The 24,480-nt window shown below is 45.8% G+C and overlaps 1 protein-coding gene across 1 annotated transcript; it reads left to right on the top strand.

Annotated features, from left to right (window-relative positions):
* Nucleotides 1-622: 622 nt before the first annotated feature.
* Nucleotides 623-13,406, top strand: LOC110481678 (cytochrome P450 3A9). The gene is made up of 13 exons (XM_021550424.3): nucleotides 623-815; nucleotides 3,391-3,484; nucleotides 5,436-5,488; nucleotides 6,507-6,606; nucleotides 7,167-7,280; nucleotides 7,556-7,644; nucleotides 8,620-8,768; nucleotides 9,625-9,752; nucleotides 10,417-10,501; nucleotides 10,844-11,004; nucleotides 11,441-11,667; nucleotides 12,479-12,641; nucleotides 12,800-13,406. The coding sequence occupies exons 1-13, from the start codon at nucleotides 745-747 to the stop codon at nucleotides 12,896-12,898; spliced, it is 1,533 nt and encodes a 510-aa protein (XP_021406099.1). The 5' UTR covers nucleotides 623-744; the 3' UTR covers nucleotides 12,899-13,406.
* Nucleotides 13,407-24,480: the final 11,074 nt, after the last annotated feature.

The following is a 24,480-nucleotide window of genomic DNA, read 5'->3' as shown; positions in this document are numbered from 1 at the left end:
TTTCCCTTTTCTTGTGCCTTTTCCCCAGCTGCTGCAGAAGGGTGGGCAAGGGTTTTATTCATGAGCCACGAGTGGTGCTTTGGAAAGGGCGACACTTTAACTGTTTACAGTTGTGGAGTGACAGCATTTCTCTTACATAACTCCTGGCCACAGGCCAGCAAACAAGGTGGACTGGACTTCTACAGCCTTCAGAAGGGACAAATTCCTGCTTTAGTAGAAGCTGCTACTGATACACCGCAGGCAGTGCTTGCACTTCACAACAGAGAAAGAGAGATATTTCAAACAAAATCTTAAATTCTGCTAGAGAGGCTCTTGTATACAATATGTGAATAACCTTTTCCCTTCTCTTTCCCTTTTGTAAACCAACCCTGACACCTGCTTTGGGATTTACCTTTTCATTGTAACCTGTTTATATTTACTTTGGTGTGGGAGCCCAGGGGCATGAGTCAATGGAAGGCAGTTATTACTTGCAATAGGGAAACCAGCTGAAATGTTTGGCAACACATGCATTAAATAACTTGAACCTTAGACAGTTCAATCTATCACATGAATGGTGTTTTTCAGATTAGCAGACGTTTCTACCTTTACCTTCCACCCCTCCTCCTTTGTCACAGAAGGAGGGCCCCTAAATCATATGACAGGATAAAAAAGATTGCACAGTGTGAAACACTCCTATTTCCCACTGACGTGGGACAAGACATCAAGAACTTGGCAGAATTCAGAGCCAATCAGAGAAGAACTGAAATGAACCTTCTGCCTTTTTTCTCTACAGAAACATGGGCTCTTATACTACTTCTTTTGGCTCTCCTGCTATTGTGAGTAAAATATTCTTTATTGATTCTCTGCTCCTGCTATTTCTCTCTTCTTGCCACTGCTCACTTTCACACAACTAATCTGCTGAAGAGTAGATGTGATTCCCAGTTTTCCAGTATCTAACCAGGCTCTGGAATGTAGCAGAGAAGTCTAAAGACTACAGGTGTGTGATCTTGCTCCAAGGTTTGGAGTATTCCCATCCAGTTATGAGATTGCTGCTAAGAATCAAAGGAAAAATGGAACGCTAATGATGTCAGGTACTGGGTACCATCAGGGTGCTGGTTTCAGTCAGGGTTCTGATCCATCAGGTGATTTTTCACAGAAATCCAGCTATGCCTCCCTGGCTGAGGTTGCTCTGCAGGCAAGCCAGTAGAAGATGACCCTGCTGCACAGATGGAGAGCAGCAGAAAGGTGCCAGGAGAAGAATATTTACAAATATATCAGTTTTTACTCCTTCTGACTTCTTCCATGGTACCCAGCTAAGATTCTCCTCAGGGGCACCTGGACTAGGAGGGGTCCTTTGCAGATCTTTGATTTCCATCCCATGTCCCTCCTCACAGCCACCTGTGCTGGGGGAAGGGGTGGAGCACAGAGCAATGTCAGCCACCCGCTCCTGGCTTTCCAGACAAAATCCCACAGCAGAAATGTACCCCCAGTGCTTCAGGGCAGCCCTGCTAGTGGGGAAATGCTGTTCTTTGCTTTCCTGGTGCCAATCAGCACTGCAGCAGAGCAGAGCTGGTTAAAAACCCCTGACTGATGTGGTGCACATGAGCACAGCCCATTTGTCTGCCCTGGCAATGCTCCAGCCACAGCACCTCAGCAAGCTCAGAAAGTTTTAGCCATATTTTTCAAATATGTTTCTGTGATTTGGATCACTCAAAAGTCTGTTTTGGGCTGACTCTTATAAAAAAACAACAACAACAACAAAACAAAAACCAAATCCCAAACCACACCAAAACAACAAAACCAAAAAAGCTACCCTGAATCTTGACCCAAGCTTTCCTATTTCAGTAACTCTGTGGCTATCTAAGATTGCTGGTTACCAGGCTTGCACCTTCTGCAGGCACCTGTAATTCTGTTGTGGCAAAAGGGACTTAAACCCAGATTGCTGTGCTCTGATATCAGAACTAAAATGGAAATTTCACTGCTCATTGACACAGGTTGTTTAGATCCTTCTTGTCCAGCTGGGGCAACACTGTTCCAGTTCACACATGAGGGAATTTCAGGCATTTCTTGTTCACATCCCTGGTAGAAAGAAGTAATGACTATTCTTTGGCTTTACAGTTAATGGTCCTTTTCAGTCTGCAGAAAACCCTGACACATTTTACTTGTAGGAGTGTTAGGCTACATTTTCCTGGCCATGTTTCAAGTGGTTTAAACCTGTTTCCCTCCAGTATTACTGGGCTTTGTATTTCTGGGCTTTGTTACTAGCCCTCCCTGACATTTCCTGGTCCTCCCGCATCCTTGGCTACCTAGCAGAACATTACAAATGAGAATCCACAAACATTTGACTCCTAGCACTGAATTAACCTTTGACAAAAAAGGTTAAACATTGACAGACTGAGTTCTGTGAAACCTTTCTTCACCTGAACACACCCAGCTCCCCATTTTTTACCTGTTCTGTTTGGACCATAAGGTGGGATCTGCTTTTTTTGCTCTGGCAGAAGCTGTGCTGCGGGACACTGATCTCATTGGGGGTCCTCAGAATTTAAAAAAAAATTGGCAATTGTAAGGGAGACCCTCCCTAAGTCTCAACCTAGATTTTGCCTTTTCAAATAAGCATCCCCAAAATCCTGCCTGAGCAGCTGCTGCCTCGTGACCTGAAGATGATCTCTGATAACATCCCCCATCAAACCTTCCCTGCTTTACATCCCTTCTGCAATGAACTGCTCACTTGGGAAGCTGCAGCTACTAACTAAAACCAAATATTTTGAGGACCTCTTTCAACACAGCCAAAGAGAAGCTTCAAAGGGCTGCAGCTCAGGCCCTTGTTGAGAAAGAAAAAGCCCCAAGGTAGAAGCAATAACTTTAGAGCTGCCAGAAAGGGTACTTCAGAGGAAAGAAATCTGCAAGGCTGTCAATAAAATCTAAAGAGAAAACCATCAAGACTAGGCTTCCACTGAGCTAATGCTGGACTAAGGGAAGGAGAACAATTACTGAAATTGAAGAACAGTTTGACAAAAACCCTGCCTGGGACATAATTCCTGGCATTGCTTTGATTTCTCTTCAATACAAACATGTAAGCTTGGTGCTCCTTCCAGCCCCATTTTCTGCCTCTCCTTTGGTAGACAATGAGCTCCTGTCAGGAGTTTTGCTCAAGATTTCCAGATGCTGTCTCCACAGGTGATCTGGTGGAAACAATTGCTTTCACACCAAAAGGATCCCTCTGAGGCTCTGTGTAAGCCTTACCATGGCTTACAAGTAGATTTTTACAGGGCAATTTTCACTTGGACTGCTTTTTTTTCACCACTTGTATCAACCTCCTCTCCCAAGGGATGTCGCTGAAATATTCAGATTTAGGAGAGCTCGCAGCCCCAATGCCACAGTGATATAACACTGCTCTTTTCTGTCCCACAGATATGGGATCTGGCCATTTGGTGTGTTCAAGAAGTTGGGCATTCCTGGGCCAAGACCTCTGCCTTTCTTGGGGACAACTCTGGAATATCGCAAAGTGAGTGCCTGGAGCTGCCTTTGCTGGCACAGCTGTAGCTGAGCAGACACAGAGTAATGATAATTTATCCACAAATGCTCCTCTGTCACACAGGGCCTGTGCAAAGGTGAGGTGGGTTTTATGGGACGCATTCACGGAAGCGATGCAAAGCTTCTGTGTAAGTGACAATCTGAACCACTGGAAAGCTGTACACACCTCTGTGAAAAACACATGCTAAAGACAAAAGAAACATGGGAACTCTCTCTTTTCCAGTTGGCAAAGAGGCAGCAGGGGCTGGGCCTGGTCGTGCCCCATTCCTGTGGTGCCCCTGGTCCCCATGGCTGCAGGCAGGTGAGGGGAGTGTGAGGGGCTGAGGCTGGGCTGGGCCATGGCTGCAGTTTCTAAAATCTTCCTCCCACTGAGCCCTGCCCTGCTGCCTGCCTGGGGCCCAGCTGGGTCTGCTGGGTCCAGGAGCAGCCCCAGGCTGGGCTGGCCAAGATTCTGCCACCATTGAGATCTGCCCACAACCACCGGGCAGGGAGAGGAGAAGCCATCAGCCAGCCTCAGCCACAGTTCCTGCCACAAACTACTGGGCCCACCTGGGCTCAAGGGACCATAGTGACCATCTGCAGGCCCTGGGCGAGACATTACCTGTTTCAGTGCTTCAATCTTCCCTCAAATGAGAGACAGGAACAAAATGCAGGCAGTGTAGAGGAGCAAGATGAAGACACTGAAGTCAGTGAAAAAGTCAATTCTCAAATGGGAGCGATTAGGAGATGCTTTGATCTTAGGGTTTAAATACTCTTATAAAGCTGTGGAGAAAGACTCTTTTTCCCTACAATGCATGAAAGGATGGGCAGATGAAAGTGTTCAAACTGTAGATATTGAGCAAAGGCCTCCATGCTAAAGTAAGCAGATGTTAAAGTAGCTGTGATCCTATGAGAAGTTTGAACAGAGAAGGAGAGAAGATTGATGAAGATCCTGTGCTCACAGGAAGAAGATGATTTCAGAGATAGATAATGAGAACCTTTGCCTTTGAACAGCACATCATTGAAACAGTACCCCAGAAGCTGACATGGCCCATAAACACAGCCATGGGAAAATCTTGTGGAAATTCGAGAGATTTCACAATTGCAGATTTCTCCAGGTGGCTGCTGTTCATGGAAAAGCCATGAGAGAACTGTTTTCTTGTGGAGAGATCTCCATAACATTAACACGAGGGACTTCCCTCCCTAAGGGAACTGAAGAAAGACTGTTCTAGAGGTGGTAAACTTACTGCAAATTTAGGTTTAGTTTCTTTACATTTTCATTGGGAAATATAGGTTGTAGGGGGAGGAGAAGTGTCCTGAAGGTTTTGTTCTTATTACTCTTTCTTTTAGTTACTGTTAATAAATTTTTTCTTTTAAAGGCTTTTAAAGTTTTGAGCCTGCTTTGCCTTTCTCCTAATCCTGCCTCACAGCAGAAAATGAATAAGTACATTCTAGTGAGAGCACTGATGATTGGTCAGCACTGAACCCACCACACTAACTGGTGCATTGGCCAGGAAATCTCAAATTGGTGAAGCAAAACCACTACAAAAGCCCAGTGTGGGATAAAGCTCAGCAGCACAGACCAAGGGGCATCCCCAAAGGAGCTCTCCTGGCTGGCTGATTTCCAGCTGCCCTTTGCCAGCCCCCTGGCCAACAGCTCACTCAAAGCACAGTGCACATTCATGCTTCATCATGGCTTTGGCTGCTCATAAAGCAGCTCTGAACATTAGCTTAGAGCTTTTCTTCCCCACCCACCATGTCCAAAATCATCCCCTCCACTGCATCCTCTCTCAGATAATTCAGTACCAATGCTGCCAGAGCTCAAGGAGCATTTGGACAACTCTCTCACACATGTGCGTGGCTAGGAGTTGGACTTGGATGGTCCTTGTGGGTCTCTTTCAATCCAGGGTAGCACATGACAATTTTAAAATTGCTTTCCACAGGGTTTCCTGGAATTTGACACAGAATGTTTCAAGAAATACGGGAAAATCTGGGGGTGAGTATGAACCCCACAGTTCCACATGATGACAGCAGCAGTGACAGGGTGCTGCTGATGGCTTACTCGGAACCTGGTGACACAGATCTGTGTCACTGCCGCACCATACAGGAGCTATTTTGACCAGTATTGCAAAAAGCAGTTTAAATCTGGTAAAAAAGGCCCTCACCTGCCCCTAACAAAATCATGAACAGAACTATTTACTTCAGCAGGATCTGGAATTGGGAGGTTGGGTGGCTCTGATTTACCAACAGCAGAGGAATGTGAGTGACTCCCTTTGGAGCTGATCCAAAGAATTTCTTGTGCTGCTGATCCCCACCTGCCACAGCAGGAGCTCTGCAATTATGGCTCTTCTGTTCTAGACACTTCCTCCCATAGCTTTCATCACTGTTGTTACAACTTAGGCTACAACCTTGCACATCCTGTATGATGCATCCACTGGTCCCTACATCAGCTTTAAAAAGTAGAGTCTGGAAAATTTATGTTTACACAAATGGGTAGAGAGCACAAATCAGCTTAATCTACATCTGTTCCAGGAAAGCATTCAGAACTGGCAGCTTAAAAAGACAAAAACAAGGACTGAGTTTCATCTCCAAGGATATCTCAGTGCTGTCAGCCCAAGTCTCCAGATACCCAACTCAAGAGCCTGAAAGGGGTCGAACAAGTTTCCTTCTAATACTGTAATGTGTTTAAGTGCCTGGAAAAACACAGAGAGTCAGGGGAGGAAAGGAAGACGCTTCATTTAGTATCTGGCCCTTTGAGCAACTGAGCCCTGCTCATTTCCCAGTGAATTTGGAGGGTGTTTATCCCCCTTTACCATTTACAAAACCAGATGGGAAAAGGTCTGGGAGTCCTTTTCTATCTCTTCTTTCTACATTTCTGTACTCAGACAACAGAGCAACAAGGCTGCTGATGGAACAACATTTGTTCAACACATGGGCATCTCGTGGGCATCAGCCAAGCCTTACACTTCAATTATCTGGGGTTATTTACCTGCCTCCACTTTTCCCCCCACCAGGATTTACGATGGCAGACAACCGACGCTGGCTGTCACAGACCCCCAAATCATCAAATCTGTGCTGGTTAAAGACTGTTACACCACCTTCACCAACCGCAGGGTAAGAGCACAAGTACTGTGATCTACACAGTCCAGAGAAGTGCAGAGGAGACATGCCAAGCATCCTTTGGGAACGAGTGGCTGCACTACAGGGATTGCTGAGCATGACCACTGCACGTCACTGTTCCCCTGCCTTTCAGCCTGGACTGCATACACGGGCTGGCAGAGGGAGCAGACCAAGTCTACTCTCACACCTATTGTATATTTTTGTCTATATGGATGGATTTGGGTCTGTGTGAGCGTGCAGGAATCTGTAAGGGTGCACATGTACCACCAGCTGGGATGCAGGGATGGGACATGGTGGGTACACACAGACATGCAGGTGCTCGGCTGATTGGACTTGTACTGGGGCTGAGAATGGCACCTCACAGCTGGTTTAGTGCAGAAAAGGGAATTATTTATGGATTTGTGCCTTGACAGAGGCTGTTTGTCAGGCCACAGCCTGCTGCCAGCAGTAATGCCCCCAGAAGAGCCCAGGCAGAGGCTTGCATACCACATTGCCACCCCTGCAAGGAGGCTGCTCTCTTTTTTGGGGTTAACACCTTCTCTTTTCCCCTGCAGCGCACAGACCTGGCCGGGGTACTGAACAATGCCGTCTCATTAGCTGAAGATGAGCAGTGGAAGAGGCTCCGTACTGTGCTCTCTCCAACCTTCACCAGTGGGAAACTAAAGGAGGTAAACCAGAGGGGCAGGTACAGACTAAATCAGAGTCAGTCAGCAGTGTTTTCAGGCTGAGATTATCACAGGGGTCTGATATCTTTAGTCAGAGCCTGGCACCTAAGCAGGCCTGTTTGATTTATGCCTAACTGAAAGCAGAAGAGTCTTAAAATAAACCTGAACAGAGAAATCTTATTTGTAAATATTCATGAAACTCCCTGTAGTCTTCATGAGCCTGTGTAAATGAGTAAAATGTATTGTCCTGAAGTGACCATGCCTGGTTTGTGTTACAGATGTTCCCTATAATGAAGCACTATGGGGAAGCTTTGGTGAAGAATGTTCAGAAGCAAGTGAAAGAGGGCAGCTCAATATCTGTAAAGGAGTAAGTAGCTGCTAAGAGCATCTGGCAGAGCAAAACTTGTTAGAAGTGCTGTGGTTCACTGGGTACCAGCAATGCACATCTTTCCCTTGGTCAGCCAGGGCTCTGAAAGGAGGAATGGCACCTACTGAAAGCCTGACTGGAAATTTAAAAGGGGAAATTTTAATTTGGATGTTAGGAAACTTTCCAGAGGTAGATAGGAAGGAAAATGCTCCAGCACACCTTTGTGAATCCAGAGATCCAAAATAATTCCAAGATTGGCAGGAAAACCCAGTTTTTCCTGCAAACACTCAGGATTCTCTGTGCAGCACCTTCTCCTTTCCCAGAATATGGAGGATGCTGACCTCTGCCCCACACAGAAGTGTGGGATGCTCATCCCTCACATGCCCCACTGCTGGGCAAACTGAGGCTGTAGATTGGCCCTGAGTGTTTTTGCCTCATCTGTGCCTTCCATATGGGCTCTGGACAAAACCCTGTGTATTAAACCCCAATTTCAAAGCAAAAATGCAGCAGGGGCAGCTGCACACCAGGAACAACAAAGCAGCAAAGCTCCCCTTAAACCAAACCCCTGCAAGGGGAGGGCTTGGACAGCTTGGAACAGGGGGCTGTCCTGGGTGGAACTGGACCACTCCCAGGGCTTGTTTGAGGCAAGGTGTGCTGCCACCCCTCCTCAAGAGGTTACCATGCTAAGTTCCACATGCTGTCCTTCCACCAACCCATTCCATGTTGTTGTAAAATCCTTGGAAAAGCTGCCTGACTTCAAAACTTGTGCAGGCTGGAAACAAAATCTCTCTAAAAATCTATCCCCTTCTCTAGAAGTGCTGTTCAGTGCCACATAACCAATTTTCTTTCCAAACCTAAGGCAGGAGGTCTTCTGAGACTTTATATTTGAATGTCACATAGACATGAGGAAAAAAAAAAAACATTCATTCAGTCCAAATATTTAACCACAGTCTATTTTTTTCCATCTTCCATCAGCATCTTTGGGAGTTACAGCATGGACGTAGTCACCAGCACTTCCTTTGGTGTGAACATTGACTCCATGAACAACCCCAAGGACCCCTTTGTCAGAGAGATGAAGAAACTGGTCAAGTTTGACTTTTTTAACCCAGTCTTCATATTGTCATGTAAGTGACTCCAGGTTTTGCTTGGACAACTTCCCTTACTGGGAATGAAGTCCTACTGGCCCTTGTCTCATCATTTCCTCATTGTGAGCTTCATGCTGAAACCCTGGGGATGAGATGAGTGAAAGCTTCCTCCACCTTTGGCATCCCCAGTGCAAGAAAGTTGTGAATCACCCAGAAATATCCAATTAAGTGCTGGGAAATGATTTGAAGGTTGAAAAGCAAGTGAGGCTTGAGGAGAGTACTGCTATCTGAAATGCATTTTCTGGAAGAGAGTGCTGAGTGGGGACTGTAATTAGATGCAATTTCCTCCAGTGCAATAGCTTTGCAGCAATGGATCTTAAATTAATGTTAGATACCTTGCTGAAACCCAGGGAAAGTCTGGATCTGTGCACAGAGGAGGTTCTGGTGCTGTAGATGTTATGAATTGATAGAGAATATCAAGATCCAGTTTCTACAAGGAAGGAAAAGCCTTGAAAAGGACTTGAAAATGTTTGCATGATCACAGCAAGGCAGTGAACAGCTCAGCTTGAACAAAGAACTCAGAATTTTCAATATTTCTCTTGTGAGCCACATGCCTGTTGTGTCCAGAAGTAACCTGTCATTAGAAAACAGAGCCTTAGAAATAGGAGGTGGAATATGCCTTGGTCTTCTCTTAAATGAATGATTATACCCAGCTTGGTTGTGCCCATGTGACACAAAAACTATTCCAAGGGAATGAAACTGAGGGAAAAAAGACACAGTCCATGCTTTTCTCATCTACAGAAACTAAAAAATGAAATAAATTCCCAGTAGCATCCACAGCTATCAGGAGGGTTTTATTTAAAGAGTGCAATTTAATTTTCTATTTGTTTTTCAGTTGCTTTCCCATTCCTTATTCCTGTCATGGCCAAGATGAACGTAAACGTCTTCCCCAGTGATGCTGTGGATTTTTTCATGAGATCCCTTGCCAAAATTAAGCAGGATCGTGAAAAGGAAGCTCACAAGGTGAGTGGGAATTTGAGAGCAATTGTGGCAGAAAGTACACTGAAGTGAGATATAATTAGGAAGATGATATCAAAGGTGAAGTCAAAGTACAATGACTCAACAAAACCCTGAGCCTACTCAAGTGTAAACATTTCATTTTAATACTGTCAGGAAAGCCCCACCTGACCCGTCCTGGCAGAGAATCAGGGGGACTTTGTACATCCGTGATCTGAAGCTAAATCCAGATAAAGGCTCAGCAGAATTGAACTGAGCTTCAGTCTGCAGCACTTGTAATGAGAGATTGAGAGACTCCCTGAAGAAGATTAGGCAGAGGATGAGAGAGTGCAGAGTAAGCAGCACATGAGCAGCAAAATCACCTTTAGGGTTCAGCCTTCCCCTCTTGCTTTTCTAAAACTGCAGTTTGCTTCCTGACAAAATTCTGCCTTTTAGAGTTTGGATCCCTTTGCCCAAATTCATTCAAGACACTGCTCTCCCACCCAGTGGCTTAATGGACAGGACAGACAGGTTTCCAAAATAAAAAGCAAGCATTACGTTTTTCAGTAAAGAAGTTTTGTGCATTTTGGGGATGTTCTCAGTCTAAAACTTGTGCTTAGGCTGTGAAATCTGCTTATCTAAGCCCTCCAAGGAACCTGTCACCAAAGACCTGTCCTGCTTTCCCTCTCAGGGCAGGGTAGACTTCCTGCAGCTGATGATCGAATCCCAGCGCTCAGCCAGCCAGGGCAACAACGAAGCAAACCACTCATATAAAGGTAACAACACCCAAATCCTCATCATGGGCTGTGGGAGTGAGGAGAATATGGGGAGGTGTTTGCCTCACCATCATCTTCAGTGACTAGTTCTAGATGGAGCTCTGTCACCTGGTGCCAGCACCAGGGCTGAGATACCTGTCTGGGGAGCAGGACTGCCATATCATTTATTTATACTCAGGAAATCACCTGCCTCCTCTATCAAATGAATTTTTCTAGGCAGGTAGAGCAGCTATAAAAGCATTATCAGAAAACAACTGCAACAAACCTGCCTCAACACCACCTGCTGCTGCCTGCTCCTTGCTGAGACCATCAGCCAACACTGCTTTTCTCATCTCCCCACAGCCCTGACCGACACAGAGGTCCTGGCCCAGGCATTCATCTTTATCTTTGCTGGGTATGAACCCACCAGTAACACCCTTGGTTTCCTGGCCTATGAGCTGGCCATGCACCCTGATGTGCAGGAAAAGGTGCTGCAGGAGATTGACACAGTCCTGCCCAACAAGGTAAGGGGGGCCTTGAGTGATCAGGAGGACCCTGTGACCCTGCTGCCCTCCTGGTTCAGTCAGGGCAGTGAGAAATCTTCAGCTCCTAAACACCACGGATTTTCCATGAGCTCTGGGAGACACACACTGAGACAACAAGCCCTGCAATGGTTTTCTTTTGGCAGCTGGAACCTTCCAGCCACCCCAGCTGCTCAAGCCTGTTTGCCACACTCTGCACCCTTGCACAAGAGGATGTAGGTTTCCAAGCATTTCTATGACTCAAGGGTCAAAAACTGAAACCAGTTGCTCAATTTCTACCTTGCATTTTGTTCTTCAGTGAGTCTGAGTTAAAATTGGGGTAGTGGGGGTTGGGGATACTCTGGCTCCTACAGTTATTTTAGGACAATCCACTTCTGATGCCAACATAGCTAGTCACCTTCCTCGTGTTGTCCTGCAGGCTCCTCTCACGTACGAAGCAATTACAAAACTGGAATACCTTGACATGACAGTGAATGAAACCCTCCGGATCTATCCCCTTGGGGGGCGGATTGAGAGAACCTGCAAGAAAGACGTGGAGATAAATGGAGTGAACATTCCCAAAGGAGTCGTGGTCACAATCCCACCCTACGTCCTGCACCGTGACCCCGAGTACTGGCCCAACCCAGATGAGTTCAGGCCAGAAAGGTACAAAAAGCTTAATGAAAGGGAAGAAATATCACACTGCTTTTTCCTCAGTAATTAAGCATTAATCTCTGATTAGCTTCCTAATGGTGTTCTTCCTATCTTTTTACAAACAATACGGATGAGAGATTGCAGGCTCGTGGGAATGTAATTTTAAGAAGAAAACGAGCTTTGTGCTTAAAGCAGGGTTTCAAACAACATAATCTTCTTGGGAGAATAGCACTGATACCTCACAGGATCTTGTACCCAGATTTTAAGCTTTCTGAGAGGGGGCAAATTTGGAGGTTTTGTAACTGCTGGCCATCCACTGTATAATCCTTCTTGTTGAACCTGTTCCCTTCATACCAGCTTCTATTAAATATGCCAGACTCAATCCTTCCAGAATTGCTTTCCTTCCTTGTTTTCAAGGATAACTTTCCCTAGCTGTTTCTTTTTGTAACTAATATCTACTTCTCATTCCCAGAGAAAGTGAAGCCATAGGCTGCTCCTAACCAAAACAACTTCTGGTTCTTCTCTCTCTAAATACCGGAGACAGGAAATATCTGTCACTGTGGGACAGGATGTTGCCTGGATTTTCACCTTGCTTCCAATTACTAATCTGGAGGGACAGAATTAAAATCAAACCCTCAAAAGGGACCCCACCCTGTCCTGGGCAAGGGCTTGGTCTTAGTACTCAATTTCTGGGGTAGCCTGAGACACTTTAAGAAAAACCCAAACCAGGCTCTGCAGGGCACCAGTGAGAGATCCCTGGGTAAATAAGATGTAGGTTTTGTGGTTTTGCTGCCTTCATTTCTTTTCCCCAACCATCATCTAGGTTCAGTAAGGAGAACAAGGAGTCCATAGACCCATACACGTACCTGCCCTTTGGGGCTGGGCCCAGGAACTGCATTGGGATGAGGTTTGCCCTCCTGATTCTGAAAGTCGCCATTGTCTCCCTGCTGCAGCATTTCACCTTCCAGACCTGCAAAGAGACTCAGGTGAGGGGCACGTGGAGGCTCGGGGCTGGCACGGGCCGGGTGCCAACACCAGACATTCCACACTTCCAGGCACTACGGATCCAGTCGTGCCTGAACCTTTCATCCCTGCGTGTTTAACTTATCCATCTGCACCTGTGCTTTCCCTCTCATTGTTACAGATACCAATCAAGCTGAGTTCAGTGGGGCTGCTAACACCAGAGAAGCCAATTATTCTGAAGTTTGTGCCCCGGACCAGCACTGAGCCTGCCAAGAACTGAAACCCAGCCACAGCCCCCAACACCCAGGGACTGCTGTGCTAACAAAGGGATCACACATCACAGGAAATCTCTCCTACACAGAAGAGCAGCTCCAGTTAATTCTGGATGCAATTACTACATATTTACTAATAAACATAACTGTCAGAAACGTGATGTGGATCACTGGGCAGTGACAATACACAGTCCCCTTAATTTTGATTGCAAAACAAGAAATAAATCCAAATGAGAAGCTGATCATCGACTTCTAAAGGGACTTCTCCATCTGGAGGGAAGGAATTACTGCCACATCCAAGAAACAGAGGGTGTGATGGAAATTCAAACTGCCAGACCTCACTGGGCAGGGACGGGTGCTGTTCTTCTGGGTGTACTGATGCTTGAAATTTCATGTGTTCTAATTGAGACGACTGGTGTGAGACTACACATCCTAGTTACCAACCCTCTCCTGTGCCATGTGTTAATTAAACTAAAGTGTGTACAAATACTGTCATTAAAAACGTTTGAGAGCTGCTCTGTGTTGTATATAGTGGCTGATCACTTCCTATTTAAAACCCGTATTCAGCCTCGACCCTTGAAATCATCCATGTACATTGCTTTCCACTTAATTTAATGAATCTGATCCTTCATTTAATGCCATCAAACCCTCCCATTTGTAAAGTATTTTACAAACACTCCAGCTCCCACCTCTTACTTTGATTAAGAGGGTACCTTCAGTTCAGCACTGGCCAACCCTTTCCCATGCTGGAGTGACAAGATGGATTAGAGAGAGCAGCAGCTCCCAGGAGGAAAGGACAGCCCTGCAGAAGGGCCAGTGCCCCTGGAGGAATGGTGTGCACACAGCCTGGAGCTGAGCCTTTCCTCCCAGGGCCGTGGGTGGGGTTTAGTCATTGCTTATGGTGCAGTTTCAGGTGCTTTGAGCTGCTCCTGTCACCAACAGGATGTTCTGGCCACATGGGGTTCATGCCATCCCTGACCATTTAAACAGGGAATATTCAAAAGCAGATGGGAGGTTCTCCCAGATCCAAGTTTCAGACCCCAGTTCACCCCAGTAACCTGTGCTGGTTTTCACACCTACCAACCAAAACAGATAGTAGTGAAACGGGAAAGGTTTCTACAAGAGCTACAAATCAAATCAAATCATCCTGTAACTTTCTCCTGGCAGCCTTCTTTCCAAGGCATTATTTGCTGTAATTTTCTCCTGTGGTAATGTGCTTTTCTCTTTAGTCTAGCAGACAAAACTGCAACATGACCCAAATGGTGCCATCCCACGTAGTACAAATTTATTCAACAGTTCAGGTCCACTCTTTACCAGTGACTATTCAGGGGTTTGGGTGCGGACAAGCAACAGCACAGTGGATTCCTCATCCCTGGAAATCCCCAAATCAAAGCTGTCCATTTTTCTGGAAGATACAGTGACATTCACCAGGCTCTAATTCAAGAGTAAGCAGCTTGTGCTGTCCCAAAAGGCAGATAAAACAATTATAGTGCTCCCTTCTGATTCATCATCTGTGATAGACTGTTTGGGTTGTGCTGTGTACACAGCAAGGCTCTGAGGAGTGCTGCCAATGAGGCCCTGCCTCAGTTTAATCTGTTGCTCATCTCTTACCAGGGGTTAGAAATCATCCCTGGAAGAGCTGGGCCTGTCTGACTGGCTGTGATGCTGCAGTGGCTCTGATGGGGAGAGTGCAAAGCATGGACAAATCAGTTTAAAAAAGGCATTTTTCTGTAGAAAATCCAGTGCCAGGCAAAACTAACTCAGGTTCAAAAAAAGAGAAGGAAAGGGGAAACTATCATGGAAGCAGCACATCACTTACATGCCAAAGAGCTGCTTTGAAGTGATGAAAAATCCTTTTGGCACCTGATGAGGAAACCCAGGTGCCTTTGCCAGAAGCACAAAGGGTTAATCCAGCCACACCCCAAGCCTGGCAGTTCCTTCTCTGCATGGCCTCTCTGGGAATGAAGTCATTAAGTGCAACTGTTCAGATCATTCTTCCAAATGTGAAAAATGTGACTAATTTTCTGGCTTCAGCCAATTATGACCTGCCAGGACTATCATAACAGCCCATAAATAATCTGTAACAAAATCATGGTAATGAGTCTTCTAGAAGAAAATTAGATCCTCCGTGTCTTAACTCCATAAAAATACTCTGCTTTTAAGGGCTGCCTCCATCATTCCCAGCACTTCCTATTGCTTTCTTGGTCACCCTCAGCAGTGGCTTGGCCAGGAGTCTGCTGGTCCTGGGCATCCATCAGGTTTCACTGGTTTGGCCGTTCCCACTTTAAATCAGGCCATTTAACTCACCCCTTGAATGGTTTTTCCTGATAAAACATTTATTTTATCTGGACTCCTCGCTGATTCATAAAATCAAAGAATCTTTATGGTTGGAAAAGGCCTCTAAGATCATCAAATCCAGCCATTAACTCGCCACCATGCTCACCACTGAATCATATAAACCATGTCCACAAGTGCCACAAAGACTTTTCTTTGAACACTTCCAGGGGTGGAGATTCCATCTCTGCCCTGGGCAGCCTGTTCCAGTGCTTGAGCCCTGTTTCTACACATCCTTGGCAGGCCTGGGACATTGAATTGCCCCAGAATAGCTGGGTCTCATAAGAGGAAAGAAAAGAGTGTAAAGTAGAAATTAATTGTGGGGCCACTTCTGTTTCTCTTCCCCACCTAAGTCCTCCCAAAACCCAAGTAAGAAGGAAAAGAGAATGAAGGAAATTGTTGTTTCATTATAATTTTAAATCGCATAGGGTTTTCTCAAAGGCTTTACAACCTTGTCTCAGAGAAGTTATTTTGACATCACTGCAGAGTATCAGACTCACACCCAGGGAAACACCAGCATCACTCAGAAACTCCTGTAAATATGCAGAAATATATTCCCCTTAACAAAGAAAGGACCTTTTCACAGGAGGTTTGTATCCTATGGGATAAGAACTGTTATTACATCAGTCCTGGTGAAAGACAAAAGGTGATTTTAAGTGGGGAGGTTTGTTTTCTGTTTCCCAGTTAACTACAGCAGAGTCACCCTCACTCCTAACTTGCCTAAATGATGTAATGCTTCCAATTGATTGCAATGACCAAATGGATGTTATGAAAAACAGGTTTCCTGCTTACAGTGAGGGAATGTTTCATGTGCTTCACCAAATCCGTTATGAGATATTTCAATACCAGGCTGAGCCCTGACAGAGAGAAGAATGGTCTGACTATTAGCAAACTAAGTGTCCCTAAAGTATTGAAGTCTTTTGCAATTCTGCTGTGCCTTTAAAGTGAAAAATGAAACATTTCCAGGCATATTTCACCTGAAAGGAAGAACAGACAGCATGGCTCCTTTTACTTCTACAGAGGCACAGTTTCTCTGGCATCAGGAGCCTGCAAGTCAAGGGACACAAGTGGAAAAGGCAGCACAGGCAGGGCTGGGATTGATCTCATTCCCTTCCTCCTCTCTCCATCTCCCTGGTAGAAGTAACAAGCCAGCATGGGGAATTACCAGACAGATTGGAAACATGGAAAACCTGTGGCTGAATTTATGCAACGACATCACTTTTCCCTGCTGTAATGGAGAGAATTGGACATATCGAATTGCTCACCACACAGATATGGAATTTTGAAAGCCCTTACTATTGCACAAATGTTGACAGGATATTTTATTTACTGCATCATTAAAGGTTAAAGAGACTCATTCTCCAGAGGATTCATTTTTTCAACTCTTAATATCAATTAAAGCTAATTTCGGCTCTAACCAATGATTAACATAAAATATGGAAAAAGCTCTAACTGAGCATTTCTGTTCATTACTCCAATGCTCTTGTATTGTTGGGGCACTTTATAGGTACTGATGCAGCTTTGTATCACCTAAGACATAGATAATTTTCCTCTCCAAAGTTTTTGTTGTTTTGTTTATGAAAATGCTGCAAATATGCTCAAAATACCTTTGATGATTTGGAACAAAATTTTTATTTAACCATTTCATAGCTGATGATCAGTGATGTTCTCCATGGGCTTCCCTACATGGCTGGGTACAATGTCTGGATACAAATGTACCTTGTTCCAAGGCCTGCAGCTTCCATATAATTCATATATATAATAAATAAACCCACTCTGAGGTGCTTGTGCAGCCACAAGTTTGCAAATGGAGTGGGGAAGACACTATAACTGTTCAAGGGAAAATGAAAAACCTTGCCTGCCACTTATGAACTGAAGCCAGTCCAGCACAGCTGGATGCATTTACCCATCTTCACTTGACAAAATACTGATTCCATCCACACAGCACAGAGAGCCCAGGAAAATAAGCTACAGTTCATCTGCTGGACTGTGTCAGAGGTTTCTGTAGCCCAGCTGAAGGGGCACAGGTGCCACACCACAGCTTTCCCATCCTGGGGCTGTCCAGCTGGTTTTGCTTTGAAATTAGAGGTAGTAAAAACAGAAAAGACTTTTGGAAAATGGAGCACAAAGACAAACCCCCAGAATGGGGGGAGAGTTTGTCTTGCACAGCCTTGCACTAATTTGCCAGAAGCTTGTCTAACCTTTTCAGGACTTGTCTACTTGTATCCTAATTTTAGGCTATTTATTGTTAACAAGCACTAATCTGGGATCAATCAGTATCCAAAGGTCACAGCAGAAGCCAGAGGGAAGGCAAGGAGTGGTACAGATGCTCCGAGGAAGGTCAGCTGCTGCCACTCAGGCTGCTCTCAGGGGTAACCACACATCAATCACCCCACCAGCAGCCTGAGCCTCATCCAGGGCAGTCAGCAGATGCCTGATTCTCCCAGTGTCTGCAACAGGCTCCAGTGGAAATCTGCAGGATGTACAAGTGGGGAAAATGCATTTGGAGATGCTCCTTGCCAAGAAGGGGAGTGTTTCCCATGCTGGCTGTCTCACTCCTGTGCCCAGTGCAAGCCCAGGGCTCTGCACTGAGCTGCAGGTGTCTCAGGCAGACCACTGAACTAACTGTTCTTATTTTTCCTCAGCTTTTCGAGACTGTAAGTGGCTTTCTCCTTCCCCCTCCTGCATTTTCATATTTAGCTTTCAGTGACTGGAATTCATTCGGCTGAGAGGAAGTGAAACTGCTCTCCTAAGTGGAAGAGCCACCTAATAAAGTTTTAATGGAAGATATCATTTCTAATCTTTACATTACATTAAAAGCCAGTCGGGAAATGAAAGCCCAGGAGGGTTAGGAGTTGGAAACACTCAGCAAGACAGCCTTATCTTCAGGGAGTTCACAGAATAAGTGTTGCCCTAAGGAACAGATTTTGCAGCAGCAGAGAGCCGGGGTTGTTACAGACTTAGTAGCCACATGTAGATAAATATCTTTATATTTGTGTGCATATCCACACTCCCAAAGGGCACAAGGATGTCTTAGCCTTTGGACAGACTCTCCAAATCCAGCTGAGATATCCACCTGGGAGTGCCCGAGGTGATAAGCTTGGAGCCCAGGCCATGGCATGGAGCATTTACCTGCTCTGCACCACCAAGGTGCTCATTTAAGCACCAAAACCACTGCCATGTTCAGTTTTTTTTTGTTTGGGTTTTTTTTTTTTTTTGGTTTTTTTTTTTTTGTGACTTACATAGAATTGGCCACTTTGGGCTCTTCAATAATCCACAACCTGAATTTAAGAAACCTTCCCACCACCAGTTCCTTGCTCTGCTGAACATCCATGCAACACCAGTAGGAGCAGTTACAGAAATCTGTTTCCAGGAGCAATAGCAGAACTGAGCAGTTCTCAGGCTCACTGTGAAGGAACTGAAACATTCAAGCACATATCAGAAAGACAATTAAAATGGGCCAAAAGAGTACCATACATTTTTGAAACACTTGGCCTTCTAGTTTAAAAAGTTGACCTTGCAAATTTTGGTTGGCTGAGAGGAACCACATTCAGTGATGGATGTTCCTTCTCCCAGGTAACAAGTGGTAGGTCAAGAGAAAACAGCATCAAGTTGCTCCAGAGGAGGTTTAGGTTGGATATCAGGGAAAATGTCTTCATGGAAAGGGTTGTCAAGCATTGGATCAGGCTACTCAGGGACATGGTGGATTCACCATCCCTGGAAATGTTGAAAAACTCTAGATATGGCACCTGGGGACACAGTTCAGTGGTGGGCTTGACCTTAGAGGTTTTTTCCAACTGAATCAATTTGTGATTCTATAACCATCACCAAGAGTAAAACACATTCAAAAGCTGTTTTAAACTTGCAAAAGCCAAACTTCAAAAAATGCCAGAGTATAAATCTTCTCAGGGACCCAGAAGGCCCCAAGGTGGCAGCAATGAAGTTTCTGCAGCAAGAACTGAGAGCTCCCAAAGATGGGAAGGACCTGCCAGGGTGTCCAAGCAGCAGCTGCCCCAGGGAAGTGCTCAGACCCTCTGCTGTGCTGACCCTGCTCTAAGGACAGCGAGAACAATGAGAAATTAAATTGCACCGTCACAAACCCCAGCATGCAGCAACTTCTGGCACTGCTTTGGTTTGTTTATTATAAAGCCACGTTGGCTTTGTGTTGGGTTTTTGCCTTCTCTCTGCTTGCTGGCAGCAGCTCCAGGAAGATTTTTGGAATTTTGCTAAAATTTCAGATATTGGTTTCCTTTGTAAGGAGTTAGAAGCTCCCACCAGACTCTCTCCCTAAGCACACACCGCAGCTGCACAGCTCATTATTTGCTACATTTATTATATAATCACCAAAAGATTGGAGGTTTAAACCTTCTGTCTCTTGCCCAATTCTGAACTGGCTCCCAGGTGGGTTTGAGCACCAGCAGCTGGCCCTGCTGGGCTGCTCTGCCCCAGGAGAACATTGCTATTCTCCAAATTACCCCTGGAGCCACAAGGAAAGAAAACAAACCCATGGATCAACCTCTCCTCACTGCTCCTACTCACAGCTGAAAGAGCAATGCAGGGAAGAATCAGAAAAGTGGCTCTGAGCTGGACACACATCTGAGTGTGATCCACACGTGCTTCCATCCCAGGGCAGCCTGATCCCCAAAGCCCTGAGCTTTCCCTGACAAAAACCTGCTGAAATCATCCATTTGATTGTTCATCTTTCACCTGTAGTTTCATTTCAAATCCATTTTTTGTAGGGGTTGCTGGACTTCAACCAAAATTGCTTTCAGAATTCTGGGAAATGTGAGAGGGGCTGTTTTCCATGGAAAAATTCACCTCACTGCAGCCCTGAAGTGCAGCCACCACCTCAGGCCCAGGGCTGGTCCCTGGGGAGGGTCTGGCAGAGGGAGCAATCTGGGCTGCACATCATGGACCTGTTAGCCTGGTCTGCCAGGTGAGAACCCCAAAATATTCAAGTTCAATGGCTCCCACTGAAAATCAGAAAATAAAAAAAATTCTGGTGTTGGAATAAGCAGGACCTGAGATTTTTTTTTATCATTCAGGTGGTTTCTCAATTAAAGTTTTGTGGAATAGAGTGAGTACAACCAATGCTGAGATGCTAGGAAGAGATAGCAGCAGCTGAGCCAGGAGAAAGGATCTGAAGCTTCAAACATACCACAGGCAGCGGGTGGGCTTTTTGAATAAGGAGAAAATTCATTAACTCTGTGTCAAAGATCACACAGAATTTAACGAAAGTCTTAAGTAAAAGATGCCAAGTGTTTCTGAGGAGGCCTCCTGGATCTTTCCTTGAAGATCTGCAAAGAAATGTGAAGGAAATGCACCACTTTCAGTACCATACTGTGAAATTAAATGTTATCCTGCTACACATTCTTTTTTTATAGCCCACTTTCTATTTTTATTCCTGTTCTGCTGTGGAAGTGTTTGCTAATAATATATGATAGGATGCTTTGTCATGAAAAAACCTTGTATCATTTATCTGTTTCTGAAAAAAGAAATTCTCAGTACAAATCTAATAAGGGAAAAAATCCTATTCTAGCTCCTGTTGGAGGAAAGGGATTGATTTATGGAGAGAGATGAAAAGCACTAAGTATGTATTGCTTGGCAAAATGAGGAATTGTAGAGAACTGTCTTTATGCATTTGAAGGGTGTAAACATCAAAGAGGCAGAAGAGCTATTTAGAGCATTAGGAAGAGGCACATCTAGGAGACAAGAGCTGAAATTAAATGAACATCCTTAACTTAAAAATCATACTTCTGCCTGCAAATCTATTTCCTGGTATTATTACTTGCAGCACACTAATGAGTATAAATGAAGCTTATAGAAAAAAACACCTAATCTATTTTTCATATCCGATCAGCAGATCTTCCTGTAACATTTATAAAGCCCAGACCCAGCACCTAATCCAGAAACTTTGGGAGAAGAGCACCCTTTAAGCCTCCTTCTTATTGCCCAACAAATGTTGATCAATACAGTGGGTCACTTCCCCACCTCTGTGCCCTCTGCAGCCTGTGTGGTCAGTCTGAGATCAGACTCATAGGAGCTGGGTGGGTTTAACTGCTTTTACAGCAGCCAAGGGATAATTCTGATTGTTAACAACCCTTCTGAGAAACAAGAGCTTCCTTGCTCACACCCTGCAGGAAACCTGTCACTGATCCTGCAGGATGCCCAAACCTGCCTGCTTGGAATTCAGTTAATTGCCCACAGACCTGGGCTAGAGCATCAGGGGAGGAAAGGCTCTCTAGGAAATCAGAGCCTCTGCTCTCCTCCAGGCTTTGCAGCGTGCTCCAAAAACTCCAGAGTCTCACGTGGCCTGACAGCCCACAGAGACCTCAAGGACAGAGTTTTGCTCTCCCACCCCAAGGATGAAGTTTTGGAGTAAGGAGAGCTCAAGGACAGAGATTTGCTCTCCTTTTCAGCAGGCTTTGGGAGCGCCCCGTGCCCATCTGGGGGTGGGCTGGCAGCACAGCCATACCAGGCTCCAGCTGAGCTGACCTCAGCCTAGCAGGGGTCTGCACATCCATATGGATGGGCCTGGATAATTGGAAACAGCCTGCAGCTGGAGGCTCACAGCTGAAAAACATCACTTGGTTACACACCTCCCTTCTAATTCCTACCAGCCAGCCCAGGATAACAAGGCCTGTCCCTCCCTGTGCCTTTTCTCAGCAGCATTTCACAGGTGACAGATCCTGGAGATGGCAGGGCAGGACTCCCCACTCTCAGCCTCCCCAGAGAAATCCTAAAATCCTTCCAGAATTACAGACACCTTTTATATTATTTTTTCTGCCTAGATTTTTAGTCTAAAGACAAGACTGTGGTCTCATATTAGCCATTAAAGTCAAGTAAAGGAGGTGCTTTTTGTGCTCGCTCCCTTCACCAGCAGGAAAAGAGGTAAAACCCAGGGGAACAGAGGCAGCAAAATTGTGAAGTCAGAGCACAGAGGCCATGCTTCCCAAACATCCTGATCCCTTCAGTCAGAAACCACTTCATCATCAAACACAGCATTTCATGTGCATAAATAAAAAGGAAGAGAAATGATTGCAATAAGCTTCTGATAATAGCCAAGGTTCACAGCTGAATCTGTGATATTTTAGCAGAAAGCATATATTCATGTAAAATAAACATGATGCCTGTGAATGACAGGCTCTGATTTATATTCCTGATGTTTCCAGCCCTACAGCATCGTAAGAACATTGTAATGAAAAATGTTCAGCAGCAAATAGGAAAGGATGGCTCTCTGTAGGCGAGAGGGGAATTACACTGCTTCCCATGCCCTGCCTGGGGCCACCAAGGTCCCACACTTGTTCACATCCAGAAACATCAGTTCCTAAAGGAATGGACTTTCTGATGTAGTCACAGCTCTGTGCAAAGCCTGAGCAGCTGAGGAAAGCTTATCCAAACTGCAGGGCAGCAGCTGTGGTGCTCAGAAAAGGGCAGGGGACACAGGGCTGTCCCCACCCCTCCCTGGACACTCGTTCCCACTCTGCAGCCTTTGCAGCAAACTGACAGACCACAAGCCAGAAAGCCAAAAATATTTAAATAACATCTTACCATGCTGGGGGAAAGGCCACGTTCCTCAGGTGGGGAAGGGGGTCCCATGGTGAGGCAGGGTGGTGCTTTCACTGGAGACCTGCACATCTCCAGCTGAGCTCAGGAGAGGAATAGCACAACCAGGCTGAGCTTAAATGGGCTCTGGGCCTGTGGGTGGGGTGTAGAGCCCAGGTGAGGCTGGGCAAGGTCTGCTGTCCCCACCCAGCAGGCCCTCTCCATCCTCAGCTGGAGGAAATCCCTGCCTGACAGTTCAGGGCCTGTCTAGTGGAGGTCTGAGGGTCTCCAAGTTTGGAATAAATCCCCAGAGAATCAAGGGATGCACAGTGCAGGTGCTCACCACCCACTGACCTATGCCCAGCCCCTCCCCTGCAGCCACTGGTGACTTCAGCCAGGTTCCCCAGTTGACACACTGAGCATGGTGTCCTGAGGTAGGAACATCCCTTTGGCCACTTTGGGTCACCTCTCCTGGCCATGGAAGGCAGAGCATGAGACACTGAAAAGTCCTGGGCTGGGGGTAAGCTCCCCTCAGCCACAGCTCAGCCACTGGTGTCACCAACACTGCTCTCACACTGAACCCAAAGCACTGTACCAGCTACTGAGGAGAAAATTAACTCTATCCCAGCTAAACCAGGCCAGCTCCCTGTGTCCTTTCGTGTCCCCTGAACACCACGCTGTCCCTGCAGGCTGTCCCCAGCTGAGGCAGAACTGGAGCAGAAAGGCAGTAATCCTGCACGGGGCTGCAGGAGAAGCTGCCACAGGAACCCTCCTGCTGAGAGATCCCTGCTGCCTCAGGCTGCTGCAGGAGATGCACCACGCCAGGACATGTGGCTCTCTGAGGGAGAGATGAGTCCATTTAGATCAGGAGTGAATTTGGCCTCGGGCTGGAGCTGTTTTGGATAAAGTTGGACACAGTGACCTGTGGAAAGCACTTGTTTAGCACCTGGTGCAGTAGAGAGCCCAATCTGCAAACAGAAAAATCTGGATGCTCTACCAACCAGAACATGTCCAAACACTGTCAGAGATTTCTGGTGAGGTTAGAATTTTCCTGTCTCTTAAAGGAGTTTCATTCTCAGGGCATTGTATCCATTTCACAACACATTTCTCTGTCTCCTACATAAACAGCCCTTAGTCCTTCCCTTAAAAGGGTGAATGTGAACAAACTCCCCAGAATATCTAAAGTTCTTCTTGTGGTCAGTTATTAAAGCCAAGGCACAAGAAACATGCTCAGAGGTGAACAGGTCACATCAGAGAAAGGAAAGTCTGGGCATGGGAACACCTAGCAGAGAAGAAAAGCTGGAAGAAAAAGGTGTGACAGACTTCCTTGTGCTGGCAGGCCATGGAGATCTCTGCATCTCATGCATCCAGACCAAAAAAAACACTACAATACAGTCAAAACAAGGGGAGGCTGATGAATGAAGCCATTACAGGTGACAGGGGACAGAGACACAAAGCAGAGGAGTTGAAGTATTGCATAATGACTCGTGTGGAGGTGTAGGAGAAGGTGGAGAGACAAAACATCCCAATCACTGTCAGCTCCTAATGGGTACAGCATGCTCATTGAAAACCCAGCAGAAGGTCACTGGCCCCTGGGGAGTACAAGGAGGAGGCAGCAGCCAGAACCCCTTTTCCTCTGTGTCACCACAAATAGCCCTGAGCCACCTCTGGACACATTTTGGTGCTTGGGAACATGTGAGGATTCAGTGAG

Source organism: Lonchura striata, chromosome 16 (genome assembly GCF_046129695.1).
Source record: "Lonchura striata isolate bLonStr1 chromosome 16, bLonStr1.mat, whole genome shotgun sequence".
NCBI classification, from domain to species: Eukaryota; Metazoa; Chordata; class Aves; order Passeriformes; family Estrildidae; genus Lonchura; species Lonchura striata.
The sequence above is the reverse complement of the archived record's forward strand: the minus strand, read 5'-3'. Positions and strand labels throughout refer to the sequence as shown.